At 37.3% G+C, this 16,844-nt stretch overlaps 2 protein-coding genes across 3 annotated transcripts in view; both read right to left on the bottom strand.

The window, feature by feature from the left end:
- LOC106090917 (probable E3 ubiquitin-protein ligase HERC4) overlaps positions 1 to 7,527 on the bottom strand; it is a 33,951-nt gene extending 26,424 nt beyond the window's left edge. Inside the window, exons 1-3 of one of the 2 annotated variants that reach the window (XM_059363783.1) lie at positions 7,121 to 7,527; positions 6,854 to 7,040; positions 19 to 255 (exon numbers count right to left, since the gene is read on the bottom strand). In XM_059363783.1, coding sequence (XP_059219766.1) covers positions 19 to 255; positions 6,854 to 7,040; positions 7,121 to 7,189 — 493 coding nt within the window. In that variant the 5' untranslated portion in view covers positions 7,190 to 7,527. The remainder of the gene's footprint in view (positions 1 to 18; positions 256 to 6,853; positions 7,041 to 7,120) is intronic. The other variant, XM_059363784.1, reaches the window with a different exon arrangement.
- A 5,311-nt stretch (positions 7,528 to 12,838) lies between these two features.
- LOC106090908 (calumenin-B) lies at positions 12,839 to 14,482 on the bottom strand. Its single transcript, XM_013257263.2, has one exon. The coding sequence runs from the start codon at positions 14,336 to 14,338 to the stop codon at positions 13,367 to 13,369; it is 972 nt and encodes a 323-aa protein (XP_013112717.1). The 5' UTR covers positions 14,339 to 14,482; the 3' UTR covers positions 12,839 to 13,366.
- Positions 14,483 to 16,844: the final 2,362 nt, after the last annotated feature.

The raw sequence follows: 16,844 nt of genomic DNA, 5'->3' as shown, positions 1-16,844 counted from the left end.
TTTCCAAAGCCTACTTACAGCTTGTTAAGGCCAAACTGTGATTGTTTCCACAAGCAATTTGTAGGACTGTTTTTGAAACCAAATTGCGTACAATTTTTGGTTGGGCAACAAGATCTTGACCATTGGCCAGGCCCAGCTGTCCATAGTCATTATGACCCCAACTGAAAATTTGTCCCCATTCGCTTAGGGCTAAAGAATGACGCGCACCACAGCTGACGTTTGTAATTATATAATTGTCCAATTCTTCGATCAGTTCTATATTGTAAAAATTCACATTGATTAAAATTATACAAGATTTACTATACTATAACTACCATAACAATACTTAAAACAGAAAAATACCACAGGGAGAGTGACACTAATTGCATCAATGAATTAAAGAGGATGTTAATTTTTTGTACCAAGCTATGCTTACATGCGAAATTAAGTCGTTGTTATGATTATGAAGCTAATAAAAATTATAGGCTGGAATGCTTGACAAAACCATTATCTGTGAAATTAATTTTTAATATCAATAAAAAACAAATAAGTCTTGCAAATGACTTTGGATGCATAAAACGTTTATAGAAGATTTTTTATTCTCTTCACCATAGAATGGGGGTATACTAATTTCGTCATTCTGTTTGTAACACCTTGAACTATGCGTCTGAGACCCCATAAAGTATATATATATATCCTTCATCGTCTGTCATTTTAAGTCGATCAAGCCATGTCCGTCTGTCTGTCGAAAGCACGCTAACTTTCGAAGGAGTAAAGCTAGCCGCTTGAAATTTTCCACAAATACTTTTTATTAGTGTAGGTCGGTTGGGATTGTAAATGGGCCAAATCGGTCCATGTTTTGATATAGCTGCCATATAAACCGATCTTGGGTCTTGACTTCTTGAGTCTCTAGAGGGCGCAGTTCTCATCCGATTTGTACAACGGCTTCTCTCCTGGCCTTCAACATACGTGTCTAATATGGTCTGAATCGGTCAATAGCTTGATACAGCTCCCATATAAACCTATCTCCCGATTTTGCTTCTTGAGCCCCTACAAGGCTTCTACAATGTTCAGCATTCATTTTTGGTCCGAATCGGACTATAACTTAATATAGCTGCAAAAGCATAACAATATTCTTTGTTTGTCTAAAATGAGATACCGCGCATACAACTCGACAAATGTGATCCATAGTGGAGGGTATATAAGATTCAGCCCAACCGAACTTAGCACGCTCTTGTTTTGTTCAATGTCGTGAAGTTCTAATGAGACTCCGAATATGGGTACTTACAAAAGCAGTTGAGTCTGTACTTGTAGTGTTTGAGGGAATGATCCTTCATAAAATATATGAACGAGTCTGCGTTGATAGCAGTTGTTTAGGCTGCCAAATTTTCATTTGTGGTCTGATTTCCGTTCTGTTCTGTATCTCTACCACTTCTCAAACAGCAGATTTTAACTGGTTCTTTTTATCGATTCTATCCTATTGTGCGTCCCAAAACCAAGAGCTGTATGACGAAGTAAGTATAGTTAAACGTAGCAGAATACAACGGTTGCGTTGACTAAGTCATGTTGTCAGAATGAATGGAGAAACTGCAGCTAAGAAGACTTTTGAAGGCGACCATAATGAAATACGCAAATGGGGAAGACTTAAACTCCGACGGAAAGACAGGGGCGCACAAGATCGAGGCGCTATTGGAACAGATGTTCTGTAATGGCCACCTAAGTAAGTCGTAGAGGTTTGTCGTAACTTCAGTTTCGTTGATTTTCTAGGAATGCATAATTTTATATGATATTAGAATCAACGCTTAGATATTTTTGACAAACAATCTTACACCATGAAAGAGAAAATTTCTAAAGAAAAGAGACACGAAACCCACACACAAAAAAATAAAAATCGGTTTTAGTCATGGAATTAATTGATCCAATAAATTCTTTAATTGAAACTGCTTCAATCACGAAAATGATAATATCAATCACCTAAGTGTACAACACACTGCTACAACAACAACAGTTTTTGGTGGTGATTAAAAAACAATTAAATTAAAAAATTGCATATTCAGTTGAAAAAATGATTCACCATTTTTTAAGTTTCCAATTAATTTTTTAATTGATTTAATTAAAAAAATGATTGAAATTTTTAAAAATTTCAATTAATTTTTTAATTGATCCAATTAAACAAATGATTAAAATCGCCGAAATATTCAATTAATATTTTAATTGCAACAATTTAAAATTTTATTAAAAATATGCAAATGTTATATTAACATGTTTGCGGAAAGACGCTCCCTCGGTTTTGATGCAACATAGTTCATAAATGTAAAACTCCTGGAACACGAATTTGAGCATCATGTTTCCCTTTATAAAATCTGCTGTTTTCAATGAATTAGTTGTTGTTGCAACAGTGTGTTGTACACTGAGGCGGTAGCCCTTGCCGATGAAGGATCCATCGGGTCAATCCGGTAAGTACAACCAGCTGCCCCGGTATTGTACACTGCATTGTCAATGAATTATTAGTGAATAAATCGAGGGACAAGAAGAAAAAAATAGTGGTCTAGGACGTTAATGTTTAATTGAAAAAGATAAAATTTTCAATTACATTTTATATATAAAAATATGTTAAAATTCATTAAAAAAATATTAAAACAATTAATTTTTTAATTGAAAATTTCAATCAAAATTGTAATTGAAAAATGTTCAGATACAATTAAAAAATGATTTAATCATTTTGTCAGTTTTTTTAATTGAAAATTGTTTAAATATCAATCACGATCGTAATTGAAAACACATTCGAATTCAATTAAAATACGATTGATTTAATTAATTTTTTACTTGAAAACATTTTTATTTTCAATTAAATTTTTAATTGAAAACATTTTTATTTTCAATAAAAATTTTAATTGAAAAAATATTTGTGATATTTTTTTCTGTGCACATCCCGACGATGTTCAAGGGAAGCAGTCAACACCATCGGCACTGGATAACTGTGAACACCACACAGGCTGAAACTTTGTGGTCCGATCTGTGTAGTGCTCATAGCTGTCATGAGAAGCTTAGCTGCGAGGTACCGGGTACGTCCACAGGTTGCGGCTGGTGGAATGTTCCTTACGGAGCAGCTGCAACGACAGTCACGGACAATCAGCATTATTGTTCGGGGTGATAGGCCTGTCGACACCTGCTCTTGCCTAAATACAGAATGCCTATGATTGGTCAAGGCGAATTTTTAGGGCCTTTAATAACAAATTGCTACCATGTTCCCGCGGCGATGGATCCTTTGGATCGGACCGAGTTTCCTCACCTACGGGAGCTTGACGAGGGTCGCCACCTCCACATGCAAAAGTGGTGACAGCAACAACAACAACCATCATTCTCTTGGAGACACCCTAGAACTCGAAGACACCCAAGAACTTAAATAGTTTTTCGATTACTAGTTTTCACCAACAGACATCACATTTGTATCATAATATCTACATCGTCAATAGACACGGACGATTGTGACACATCGAACAGAACTTTGTTTTGAAATCTACTCTGTTCATTCGACCCTTCTCAAATGACTAGCAAATCCTGACAGTGTTTCGTAATTAATTCGCCTCTTGATTTCAATTTATGGCCCGATTTCAACTTCTACAGTCACAATAAGCGCATTTATTGACGACTCGCGAGAATATCTGAGAAGTTTGCTCGAAATCGGTACAGATTAAGGTATAGCTTCCAACGAAAACATATCGTTTGATTGTAAAAAATATTGCACTAAAGTGCTAATTTTTTAACAACCATGGCTGCCGGTTGTGCATACCGGTTTGACCCTATGGAGTTCTTCATCGGCAAGGGCTGCCGCCTCAGTGTATAACACACTGCTAAAACAACAAAAATATTGCCAAAATTTTGCACAACGCTTTCCTCGACGACTACCACAATATCTCAGAAGTTTACTCGGAATCGGTTCAGGTTTCGATATAGCTCCCATATATATTTTCGTCAGATTAAAGGTAATTTGCAACAATGTTGTAATTTGACATCCACAGTTATTACACTTTGAACATATTTGCCCAAAATTTGATACGGATCTGAAAACATCCGGCGAGGTCATCAAAATTGCTTCAAAATTGGATATAGCTCCCACATTGTACTTATAGGGTAGGTGTAGGGTATTATACAGTCGACACCGCCCTACTTTTGCCCTTCCTTCCTGGTTTTTCGTGTAAGAGATCTTCTCTATAGTTGTCAATTTGTCTCACTTCTTTTGTATTTGGCATATTTTGCGGACATCAGCCGATGCGACATACTTATCGACCTGTACGACATGCTTAAATAGTTCACTTGACAGCGCTACAATTACTGCTGACTTATTGTGCTTTCGTCGGGCTACTACTATATGATCTGATTCTATCTGACGCTATGTAAATCTTCATAGGGTGGTCTGTGTTTGGTATTCTTGGCACCGCTACAATCAGATAACAACAATTTCGAAAAATCATTCTATCCGTATCTATAGCCTACTTCTGTAGCTGTTAATACCTTTACCAAAGCCATCAATGTGATGTTTTATTCTTAGTTAACAGTTTCAGACTTCACTGGGCCTTTGAGCACCACAAGAGCTGGAACTTAAGCTTCGATCTATATTCATATTTACCACGAGAAGCGAGAGAATACCGGGCGTGTCCACAGGTTGCGGATAGTGGAATCTCCATACAGAGTAACTATAATTGCAGACGCGAGAGGCCGGGCGGCAACGGCGACTTATTGGCGCCTTTTAATAACCAAGGGATACCACGTTCTCATGGCGACCGGTCCTATGGTCCGGAACGAGCTATATCACTTATAGGAGCGAACCTACATTAACAAATAAGGCTTCAGCAACGATTTTGGGAATTATACAAGATATTCAGATTGCTTTGTCTTCTTTTCTAGTAAGCCTCACAGTTTAGGATCAAACATGTGTTAAACTGCACTTTTTACTTGATGATTACATTTTGCAATTTTTCCATTAAATAAAAAATAGTTGTTGTTGTAGCAGTTTTTTGTGTTCTATCTTTCGTCTGCTGGATTCTGTTGAGTGTCAAGGCCCGGGAACTCTGCGACTAAGATGGGGTGCGTCCACAAGGATCGTGTATCGTGTGGTCCCTGCTCACAATCGGGACATACATCTTGTACGTCGGCATCAATCCTTGCTCTGTAGGAGTTGAGGCGGCTGCATCTGCCGGAACGTAATTGGGCCAGAACTAATCTGGTTTGTGGGGAGAATGTGTAAGATCTGTCAAATGTAACGCCAAGTATTTTGGGACACTTGATGGTCAGAATCATTTCTCCATCGACCATCACAGTCAGCTCAGTATTCACCTCACGCGTATTTGTAGTGAACAATGTCGCTGAAGATTTGGTGGCAGATATCTTCAGATTCTTGCAGCGAAATATGAGGCAAGCTCGTTGAGGTAGATGTTTAACCTATCGTAGATGTCTTCATTTTAATGTAGAGATTCTGTCGGGGCCCAACGCCTTAAATGATTTGGCGCCACAGATAACATTCGTAACTTCGCCCATGGTAAATTGTGATGGCTATTCATCGGCACGGAGACCACGAATACGGCGAATGGCTCTCCTCCTTCCCTTGTCACTTTTGGGATGCACAATAAATTGGCGCTATTTAAAAAATAGTACTTTAAACTTGCTATAAACGGTGCCAAAAGATAAAGACAATTTTTATATGTATATTGTACAATCTTTTGAACACAATTGAGCGTAATTTTGTAATAATTTCTAAATTAATTTTCTATTGACGAAGGATATGCCAATTGGCATGAAGCCAAGCTGTGCCACTTTTACGATATATACTTCCCAAAATCTTTGGGCTACAACAACAAACAAATGACTATGAACGCATTCTGCCTAAATGGTTGCTCACAGTTTGATCTGTTAGCATATTTACCTGGCAAATAAATCGGTTGGAAAATTTTACAATACGTTTATAATCCGATCTGATCTAGCATCATTTTTTTACATATAGGAAGTAAAACGCGAATCGAGTTTTTAGATAAGGACTTATTGAAACGGCTATCTTTTTGTCAAATAAAATGGTATTTAACAGTAAATTGAAAACGCACAAAAAAAAAACTTTATAAATACATATTTAGCTTTCACTAAAAAATTAAAAATATAAGGAATTTGGATGAAACATGTTATTATGGTTTTGTTGAACATCCCTGGCAAGAAAGTATGAGTTCCAATTAAAAATAAAAGAAATTTGATGGTAAAAACTATCCAAATATTACGAATATACCTTTTTTACGATACCAAGAATAAAAATTAATGTTCAATGTTTTTTTTTTTAATAGTAAAATAAAAGAAATGCTTTATAACAGTATGTGTAGAATGAATTATAATAATACTGGTTTCTAAATTAAAATCCGGAATTATTAATATCATTGCATACATATATGGATGTATGTACATACAAAGGAGACAATAAACATATTTGTAAATATATTTTATGTACACGATTTTCATATCGCTTAAAAAAAGGCATATTCGTAAATGCAATACGTATAGTCAGAATATACACAATATAGTAGTTAAAATGCAAAATAGCGTAAATACCAATAATAATTTAAAAAAATATATATATTTAAAATATTTCTTTAAAATATATAGTTCGTTCAGAGTGAAGGAGCTTATCATAGTTCTAAACAGAAAAATAAATTTGTTGGTAAAACTTTAGGGCTATATGATGCGTTTTCTGCTATTTATGTTTTTTTCTTCTGTTGGTTGTTACACCATTTTGCATTTTATAAAATAAGAATTTTCGATAAAAAAAAACACACAGAGAATTTATAAAAGGTTGATGGGTTAAAGCTTTTGCTGATGACTTTTATGTACATACTAAATATGGGTAAGGACATACGTGGCCTTTTAGTTGGCAGCTCGTGTCCCAACTGGCCGTTATCGTTGCTTCCGCATGAATACACTTTGCCACTTGAGGTCAGAAACAACGTGTGCCAGCGACCACAGCTTACTTGAACCACACATGAATTAGGTGGACTCCATGCCATTTTACGAGGTGTTAAAATCTATTGTACCAAACATTTTATTTAAATATTCCAAAATAAATCAATTCCAATTAATTGCAATTGCAGTCCTTGACACCTACCTGTTCATCCTCAATGCCACCCAAGCCCAACTCCCCGTGCGTTGTATTGCCCCAGCAATAAATGGCCATTTCACTTTGTCGTACTCTTTAGCCAGATCCAAAGTTGGGGTTTCTCGAATTATTGTGGTTTTTGAAAGTTGTTTTTGCTGTATTGTGGTATATCCGTGCATTCGTATTTTTCAGTATCTTTTAGAAAATTTCTAGAACTGTTGAATTTTGTTCGATATGAGGTTATAGTAAAATATTATGTTTCCAGCACACAAGCAGAAGTTTCTCTCTTTCAGTTGCGGATTTTTGAAATAAAAACAAAACAATCCTTTGTTAATGATTTTGCACTAAATTCCTTCATACAAAAATACGTAAATGGAGATAGAAATGTTCACAAATCTAATTAAAATGTTGACAGATGATATGTTTACAAAAATATGTAAAGGTTACCATACCATTTTTACATACAAAACAGTGTGTCAAATGATTTTACGGAACGGGCAAATATTTCGTGTTGCCAAACTATGGTTGGCAATGCATAATTTAGGGCATATTTAACTTTTGTATTATAATAAAATTATATGAAACAAACACGAACGTTTTATAGTCGGTCAAAATCTGTCAAAATCTGTGATTAGCGCAACTCTGATTTTGTTTATGTAACTAGTTCGCGGCATTTTTCGTTGTTTATGTGTTCTTAACCACCAATACACACACACAACCAAAACTCGTTGACAGATAGTGGACTTTGCGAGAAAAAATTGTACTCAACTATTTACGGTACACCAACTGGTAATTCTATCATGATTTGACCTTTGGCAAATGTCATCAAAGCGGGGCCTTGAGCCAAGATCGTACACATGGCGAAACAATTAAAGGTGGTCTCATTTGTACAACAACCACAAATCATATGGTTCAATCCGCCTACTTGTCATCAAGCTGATCTACGTTTTGCCAACACACAAAAAGAAATTTGTATGAGTGTGTGTATACGTGTGCGTATATGAGCAGAGAATATGCGAGAAAGCAGACAACAACAAAGAGAATGCAAACAAAAAATTGACATCTTAATACCGTCAAACCTGACCGGCTGTTAACAGCTGTTCGCGTGAGACCACCTTTTTAAATCCGCACTGGATCGTACAATAGTCTGCATTGGATCGTACAATAGTCTGCATAGAGGATTATGGCTGGTACTATGTTCGTTTTTCGCCGTTGAAACCCCTTTTTCACGATTACTTTTTTTAAACATAACGAAAAAACAATGATTAAATAACAATTTTATTAAAAGTTTGCCATAAGTAATGAGCTAATGTTCTACGGAATGAAATCAGCAATTTTTTTTCTCAATACCATGGCAGCCGGTTTTACGTACCGGAATGACCCGATGGAGTTCTTCATCGGCAAGGGCTCCCGCCTCAGTGTATAACACACTGCTACAACAACAGCAAGTTTTTCTGCTTTAATATCTATTGTCAAAAAAAGGTAATCGGCGAAAAGCGAATATAGCACCCGCCTTTGGTGAGAATAATATTTCTCCACCTCGGGGAAATACATGCTCATTCTGCGCGGCCTCAACTGGTGACTATACAAATAAGCCATGATCCAACAATGGCTCCAAAAAGCTTAGGAAGGCTTACGTGTCAAAAGCTTACGACATGAAAGAGCCACAAAGACCTACGAGATCCATGCAGATGCTCGGCACATGGAAGTTGTTCAACAAGGCTCCGAGGAATAGCTTCTTAGAAATTGGTCTGCACCATTCCCCTTTGGTCGAATCCTTTCTTGGCTTTAGTAGCGGGATCACTCTGCCCATTTTGGGTAAACCATCTAAAAGAGTGTTCAGATAGACACTCAGTATTTAAGCAAGGGCCGGTGCGGCCCAGCCTCTCACTAAAACTATCCACTCTATACCGCCGATTGTCCGCGACTGCATTCGCAGCTACCCCGTATGAAGCATTCCAGTAGTTGTTGTTGTAACCATAAGTCAATATGTGGAGTCAAGCTCCTATATGTGAGCAAGCTCGTTCCGGTTCCGATTGCCGCGGAAACATCATGGCCATTGGTTATTTAAAGACCCCAATAACTCGCCTTATCATATCGAGCATCATAGGCACTCAGTATCTATGCAAGAGCCGGCGCCATCCGTCCTCTCACTGAGACTCTTCGCTCAATACCGCTGATTGTCCGCGACTGCAGTTACAGCTACTCCGTATGGAGCATTCCACTATCCACAACCTGTGGACGCGCTCAGTAGCTCACAGCTAAGTTTCTCGCGACAGCGATAAACACCACACAGATCGAAGCTCAAAGTTCCAGCCTCTGTGGTGCTCATAGTTATCCCTTGCCGGGAGCATTCCAGTATCCGTAACCTGTGTACCCACTCGGTAGTTCGATAAGCGTCGCTCTTCATTAATTGGCACCTGAGTCTGTTGTAGCTTCCGATATGCTCCAAAACTTTTTTCTTATTGTTAATCTCCAGATAAAGTTCTTTTGTCCTCGTGTTGCCAGAATTGGTTCGGCCAAGATAATAATGCTATCCAGAAACGACTAGTGGAGAAATCAATGGAGGTATCAATCAATAACGTTCAATTAGACCGTTATGCCTTATCAGTGACTAAAACGCCTTCGGAGTTTCACAACGGCTAAAGAAATTAAGGTGGGCAGCTCTATTTTGCTTTCCTTTAACAGGTTTAGCCTTATTTCGGAGTCTGCAGTAAATCCTTCAATTACTCTCGCACCTGTCGTCAAGACAGGCTTCATATGCCAAATCAGACATAGATTGATGATACTGAACTTTAGGACTAGTTGTCCACTTGGAGCCCGTAGAGGCAATATTCCGTATATCAGGTTACAGAGCGATTTGGACCTTACTTGGCACAGATATTGGAAGTTATAACAAACCACTATATCCAAAATTTCAGCCAAATCGGACAAAAATTGCGGCTTGTAAGGTTGCAAGAAGTCAAATCGGTAGAGATCGGTATATGGTAGCTATATTAGGTTATGAACCAATTTAGACCGTACTTGAAACAGTTGTTGGAAGTCATAAAAGAACATTACATGGAAAATTTCAGCCGAATCGGACAAAAAATTGCGGCTTCAAGGGACTCAAGAATTCAAATCGGGAGCTCGGCTTATATGAGAGCCATATCTAAATTTTAACCGATATGGCCCATTTACAATGCCCAACGACCTTCATCGATATTAAGTATCTGTGCAAAATTTCAAGCGACTAGCTTTTCACGTTTGAGCTCTATCGTGATTTCGACAGACGGATAGATTCAGAACAACGAGACGACCAAGAATATATATACTTTATGTGGTCTCAGACGAATATTTCGAGGGGTTACAAACGGAATGACTAGATTAGTATACCCCTATCCTATGGTGGTGGGTATAAAAACGACCATCAAAAATCTTGAATAACAAACGCAAACTACCGAATAAAAGCCGAACATGGAGATTTAACCTCACCCACATCTGAATATACGGGCGAACATCAGGTTGTGGAAATGTCCCTTTTCAATCAAGCTTTCGATAGATTTCCTTAACGTACTCATTAGCCTGAAACCTACAGAAGAACAGCACCTTACCCATCTAACCACAATAATTAAATTTTTCTCATTTCTTTTTTATCTATTTTTATACATCTAGTATAAATTTGTATCTCCTCCAATGGATCTTTCAGGGCTTTCTTTCTTACTAGTACGCTTTACATTATTGCCTTGCAGGAGACCAATATATTTGGAAGAAACTACTATTTTTTACATATACCGGGACTATAACTATGCTAAGGCCGGGATTGTCTAGATGTTGAGCACAGATTTCAACGTCATAGCGCATGAAGTTTCAGAAGAGTTGCTGTATCAATCAATCACAATTGTTGCCGGCCAGCCTATCACTATAACGAACATTTACCATGTTCCTTGTAAATGTTTCATTGGGTATTACTCTGATTGATCGGATCCCACGCCCGGAAAGATTTCATCAGATCGTGGTTGGTGATCTTAAAGCTCATAGTACCATCTGGTAGACTGCTTCAGACTCGCAGGCTGGTGACTTGTAGTTGGATATTTCCCTTGTGACTGAGCCTCCTTTTATTTCATTGTCTATAAACTCACCCTATTGACGTTAGTAAGAGCTAGAAAGGTGGAGCTTTGGAACGACTCCAGGATTGATCTTAGATTGGTTAATCCATCAGTGGATCGGACGAAATATGATGCACTTTTATGGCTAAACTATGCGTTGGCGATGCGCTATTTAATGTGAAACACTATTATTAACATACACAACTTCCGGGGTGTCAATATTATGGCGATTATTTGTCACCTACACATATTCTCTCTTAATGCCCATCATCTAAGATGGAGGACATAATATCATGTTGTTGTTGTAACCACATTTTCATGTGGAGGTGGCGATCCTCATCAAGTTCCAATCGCCACGGTAACAGGGTGGCCATTACTTATTTAAAGGCATCAATAACTCGCCTTGTCGTATCGAGCCTCCCGGCCTCTAACTGAGACTCTCCAATCGATACCACTGATTGTCCCCGACTGCGGTTGCAGCTACTTCGTATGAAGCATTCGATTATCCGCAATCTGTGGACGCGCCGTGTGCGGTGTGTATTACAGAGGTGGCAGTCCTTGCCGATGAAGGCTTCCATGGGGTCAATCCAGCACGTACAACCGACTGCCATGGGATTGCTGTGTGAGTTCATGTTGTAGTTGTAGCCACATTTTCATGTGGAGGTAGCGATCCTCGCCAAGCTCTTGAAGGTGAGGTCTTGTGGAAGAGCCGGTGCCACCCGATCTCTCACTGAGACTCTCCTCTCGATACCGCCGATTATTCGCGACTGCCGTTGCAGCTACTCCGTTAGGAGCTTTCCACTATCCGCAACCTGTGGACGCGTCCGGTAGCTCGCAGCTAAGCTACTGGTGACAGCAATCAACACCACATCGATCGGACCTCAATGTTCCATCCTGTGTGGTGCTCACAGCTATCCTGTGCCGGGGGTGAGCTCATAGTTGTCCTGTGCTGAGCGAGTAGATGACTTAAGCAGATTCTTGCATCTAAAATTTCTGGATATTATTTTTTTCGTATGTATGTAGATATCTCATTAATCAAAATGTTGACTTGGTCACTCTATTCTGTAGAAATGTTTACCACGCAAGCAAAAATGCCCCATATTTAAGTCTTTATTTGCTTTTCTTTTTTCTTTGTTTTTTTTTTGTAATTGCATACATCCCCGTACATATATACATACACATATGTACATGTATACATTTATGTACATATTTCTTCAAACTCAAACCGCGAAGTATTGAATTGCATTGGTTGCGTGTATTATGATGCCGGCATATGATTGTGTTCTAAACTTTAGCTTATCTCAGCAATGGCTTCAACTACAAACGACCTCTACACCCCTTCAAGTCCGAAATTTATTAGAGAAACAATGACAACTATTCTCAAGGCTTATCAGAAAAATCCAGAATACGATGATGTGTCCAAATGCATACTTTTCCATCCGATAAGAACTAGAACTGAACTATATGTATGCATGTATGTATGTATATATAAACATACATATCATGTACCATTAAAAGTACAATGGGAATACATCATCAGACAGCAGATACACACATGTTGACTAGCTGGCATATGGTCCAGCTAGGCAGCAATTGAAAAACCAAAAACCAAAGAAAAAGTAATAAAAATGCATAGTAGTTTCTTATTTTGATTTTCTAAAAATAGAATGTGTTCTATTTCAATTAATAAATGCATCAATAAATGACAACATACATACTACATCCACTCGACGTTACAAAAATGTCCTTAAAAACTACTTAATAGAAATTTGTCCGTTAGTTTAAAAGTTTGTTATTGTTATTTGGTATATTTAACTAGGAGATTCTTGGCATTATACATACATAAAAGAATAATTGGAAAGAATATAATGGAAAATTGTTACATTTATGTATGGTTTAAACATACATTTGGAATTAGTTCACACTTTGGAACACAAAATGTTATGACAATGTTATGTAGACAAAAAGAAACAATGAATTCGAGTCAAAATAATCTCTATATAGGTATAAACTAAAATTTGTAATTTAAGTAAAGCACGTATATGTATGTAAAGCGGAGTATTGGCGAATGTTTCTTACAAAATGATGAGCATGAATTAGTAAAAGTATCAAACTGGCGTAGATACTCGAGGAAAAAACCAACTTAGCCAAGTAGCAGCTTGAAGAATTAGAATTCATCATGCCGTCCAAGAGCTTCCCCGAAGTCTGTAGCTTTTGAACCAATGAAAACATCGTATTTATCGAGAATTTCAGCTTTTGTCAATAGTTCGTCAGAATCATTGTCAGCTTCAAATATCAAATGTTTGGCTTCAGTTTCTGCATGATCAAAGTCTTTGGGTACAATCCAAGTACGAACCTCTTCGCGATCTAGGAAACCATCGCCATTAGTATCTCTGAATTTGGCAAATGTCTCTCTTTCACTTATAACCCATTCAGGTTCTTCCTCACCCTCTGCCAAGGGGGTGTACATATCGCCAATGTATTCCTCAACAGAAATTTTACCGTCCTTATTTTTATCAATGTCCTCTATGGTTTCTGTTAAAACAACGTCAGCCATTACAGGGCTGTCGACGGGGTGTAGGAAGTTAGTGAATTCTTGCTTGGTAAGAGCATCGTCCAAATTTTTATCTGCAACTCCCCAACGTCGTCGGTCACGAGTCTGCATACTCTTATATGAGATGCCATTTTCTTCATATTCTTGTTCCTCTTTGGTAAGTGCATCCATAAATCCATATACTTCGCGCCGGTAGGATTCCCATGAGATGGTTTCGTTGCCATCTGGATTATGTTGACGCCATTGACGATCTACGTCTTCATCAATATATCTCCTTTGTGTGTATTCAATCCATCTCTTCAACTCTGACAAATTAACAAACCCATCTTTGTCCTCATCTATTCTGTCTACTATAAGTCCCAGACGTCGTTTGCTTTCTTCCGGAGGTAGTTGATCAAATGTTTTAGCTTCATCTTCTCCCAAGAATTGTTCATGGTCGTATTGTGCATTATGATGACCATTTGCCAAATGATCTACATGCTTGGAATCATGTTCCAAGGGATTATGTTTTAATACTTCATCAGGCTTGGGTACAGCAGCTACACACACCATCAACAGTGAGGCAAAAAGTAGCAACACTTTCATTTTTCTTAATCGGAAGTGTTTCTTCTCCAACTATATGTCACTCTTGCAAATATAAACTGACTGATAGATGAATGAAGCAAAACCTCTACTATTCACAAGAAATACGTGTACTTTAGTCAAATGCTCTCACTTAATTGAGTAAATGATGATGGCCCATGACTTTATTTGTTTGGCCCCCTTCATACCCCACTTCAAGTAAATATGATTGAAGTGTTGCCATATTATGTCCTCAATACACAAGAGAAACACTTAAAGGCCCTTCACATGTAGGAAATTTTTATGCCCCTTCGTACATAATTGGTATGCTTTATTTTGGTCTTATGCAGGGTACTCTGTATTTAGTTGTGAAAAACTTCAAAATATATATTAATTTTTTTAAAACATATTTACGGCAACTTTGCTGTACCAACACAATCCTGCCACCATATAAGAGTTGGTATTCTATTCTGCTTTCGGAATAGTCGCAGAAATTTTTAATTGTTTCGCGAGCGGAATTTGACAGAAATCAAATGTTTTTGTTTCCAAAACACCAAAACAGGTTTTTTTATCTGCACTTGTAAAATTGCCATGTAAAATTTCTCTTCAAAGAGGTGTCGCACTGCGGTACGCCGTTCGTACTCGGCTATAAAAGGGAGGCCCCTTATCATTGAGCATAAACTTTAAGCGGACTGCACTCATTGATATGTGAGAAGTTTGCCCCTGTTCCTTAGTGGAATGTTCATGGGCAAAATTTGCATTTGTATTTATTTATATATACTTTCTTACTTATGCATCCACAATATAATTTTTTCCACCCCCAGTCAATACTTGTGAGCAATATCACTAACACAACAAATATCACTAACGCATGCAATAATTTTGTAAATGTAGTGTTGCGTATATGCAACATTGGTCTATTGAGGTAATTTTCGAAAAACCAAAACTTGCGAAAAATAAAAACTTCTTGAGTCTCTAGAGGGCGCATTTCCTATCCAATTTGGGTGAGGCATGAGGTGTTTTATTTTGACGTCCAATAACTGTGCTAAGAATGGTCAAAATCAGTTCATAACCTAATGTAGATGCCATATAAACCGATCTCGGATATTAACTTCTTGAGCCTATAGAGTGCGGAATTCTAACCCGATTTGTCTGAGATTTTGCACGAAATGTTTTGCTATTACTTCCAACAGGCGTGCCAAGTTTGGTCCAAATAGGTTTATAACCTGATATATTGGGTTGCCCAAAAAGTAATTGCGGATTTTTCATATAGTCGGCGTTGACAAATTTTTTCACAGCTTGTGACTCTGTAATTGCATTCTTTCTTCTGTCAGTTATCAGCTGTTACTTTTAGCTTGCTTTAGAAAAAAAGTGTAAAAAGGTCGATATTGGAAAACGGGGTAAGTTTTTAGCTGAATTTAGTAGTATAGTCGGGTTTTTACAATATCGGTTTTTGTGCCAAAAAATGCCTGTCTTTTTAAAGATGTTATTTGTCAGTACTACATTAGCTCTTTTTAATAATAGAATAAGTCCTGGAAAAAATGGAAATTAATAAAAATAATAATAAAATCAATATTTTATAATTTCTTTTGCCTTCTAATTTGAAATTATGCTTTTATACAACCTTTCATCAAAATTATTTTAAAAGTTTATTTATTATTTCATTGAAATTTTGTTTAACGAAAATTTCAGTTAAATTTTGTGCTTAAAAAATTTAATTGAAATATTACCTTTGGGTGTTAAATATTGAAATGTTTATGGTTTTTTTTTAATGTAATAGTAAACTTAATCGAACAGCCCTCATAATTTGACCTCCAAAGGTTTTCTGTTCACCGAAATTCGGAAATTTTATGACGATTTTTCAGAAAAAAATTGATGATTTTGACGTTTTTTTCAACTTTAACGATTTTTCACGGAAAAGACCTGGCAGCATTGTATGCAACAATGGGTTTTCAAACCATTGTATACGCACCATCCTGTATCTCTTGAACTAGGGCACCTAGGATATTTACATTTTTTTCAGTTGATTTTGAGGTTAACTCTATCCCATATGTCTACTCACGTCCATTTTAATTCGGGCAGGCATTTAAATTTATTTAATTTGGGCATGGCCAAACATTTAAAGGTGGTCTCAATTGTACAACAACCACAAATCATATGGTGCAATCCGCCATGTTGTCATCAAGCTGATCGACGTTTTGCCAACACACACAAAGGAATTTGTGTGCGTGTGTGTATACGTGTGCGTACATAAGCAGAGAATATGCGAGAAAGAAGATAACAAAAATCTACCGTCAAACCTGGCAGGCTGTTAACAGCTGTTCGTGTGAAACCACCTTTTTAAATCCGCCTTGACTTTTAGGTAAGTTTTTCACAACTACAAAAAGCGTTCCTTGCTTAAATCATTCATAAGCTATATCGATTTATGTAAACCTTTATCGTTATCGATAAATCGATTAAAAATTTGGGAAAGGCAAATAATCTCGTATCGATAACTGTTTAAATTCAAATCGATTTCCCGCATCACGGC

The sequence above is a fragment of the Stomoxys calcitrans genome, chromosome 1, assembly GCF_963082655.1.
Source record: "Stomoxys calcitrans chromosome 1, idStoCalc2.1, whole genome shotgun sequence".
Classification (NCBI taxonomy): domain Eukaryota; kingdom Metazoa; phylum Arthropoda; class Insecta; order Diptera; family Muscidae; genus Stomoxys; species Stomoxys calcitrans.
Note: the sequence above shows the minus strand (reverse complement) of the source record. Positions and strands in the feature narration are given on the sequence as shown.

Coding starts and splice junctions, on each gene's coding strand:
- LOC106090908 (XM_013257263.2), bottom strand. CDS start 14,338: ATGAAAGTGTTGCTACTTTTTGCCTCACTGTTGATGGTGTGTGTAGCT.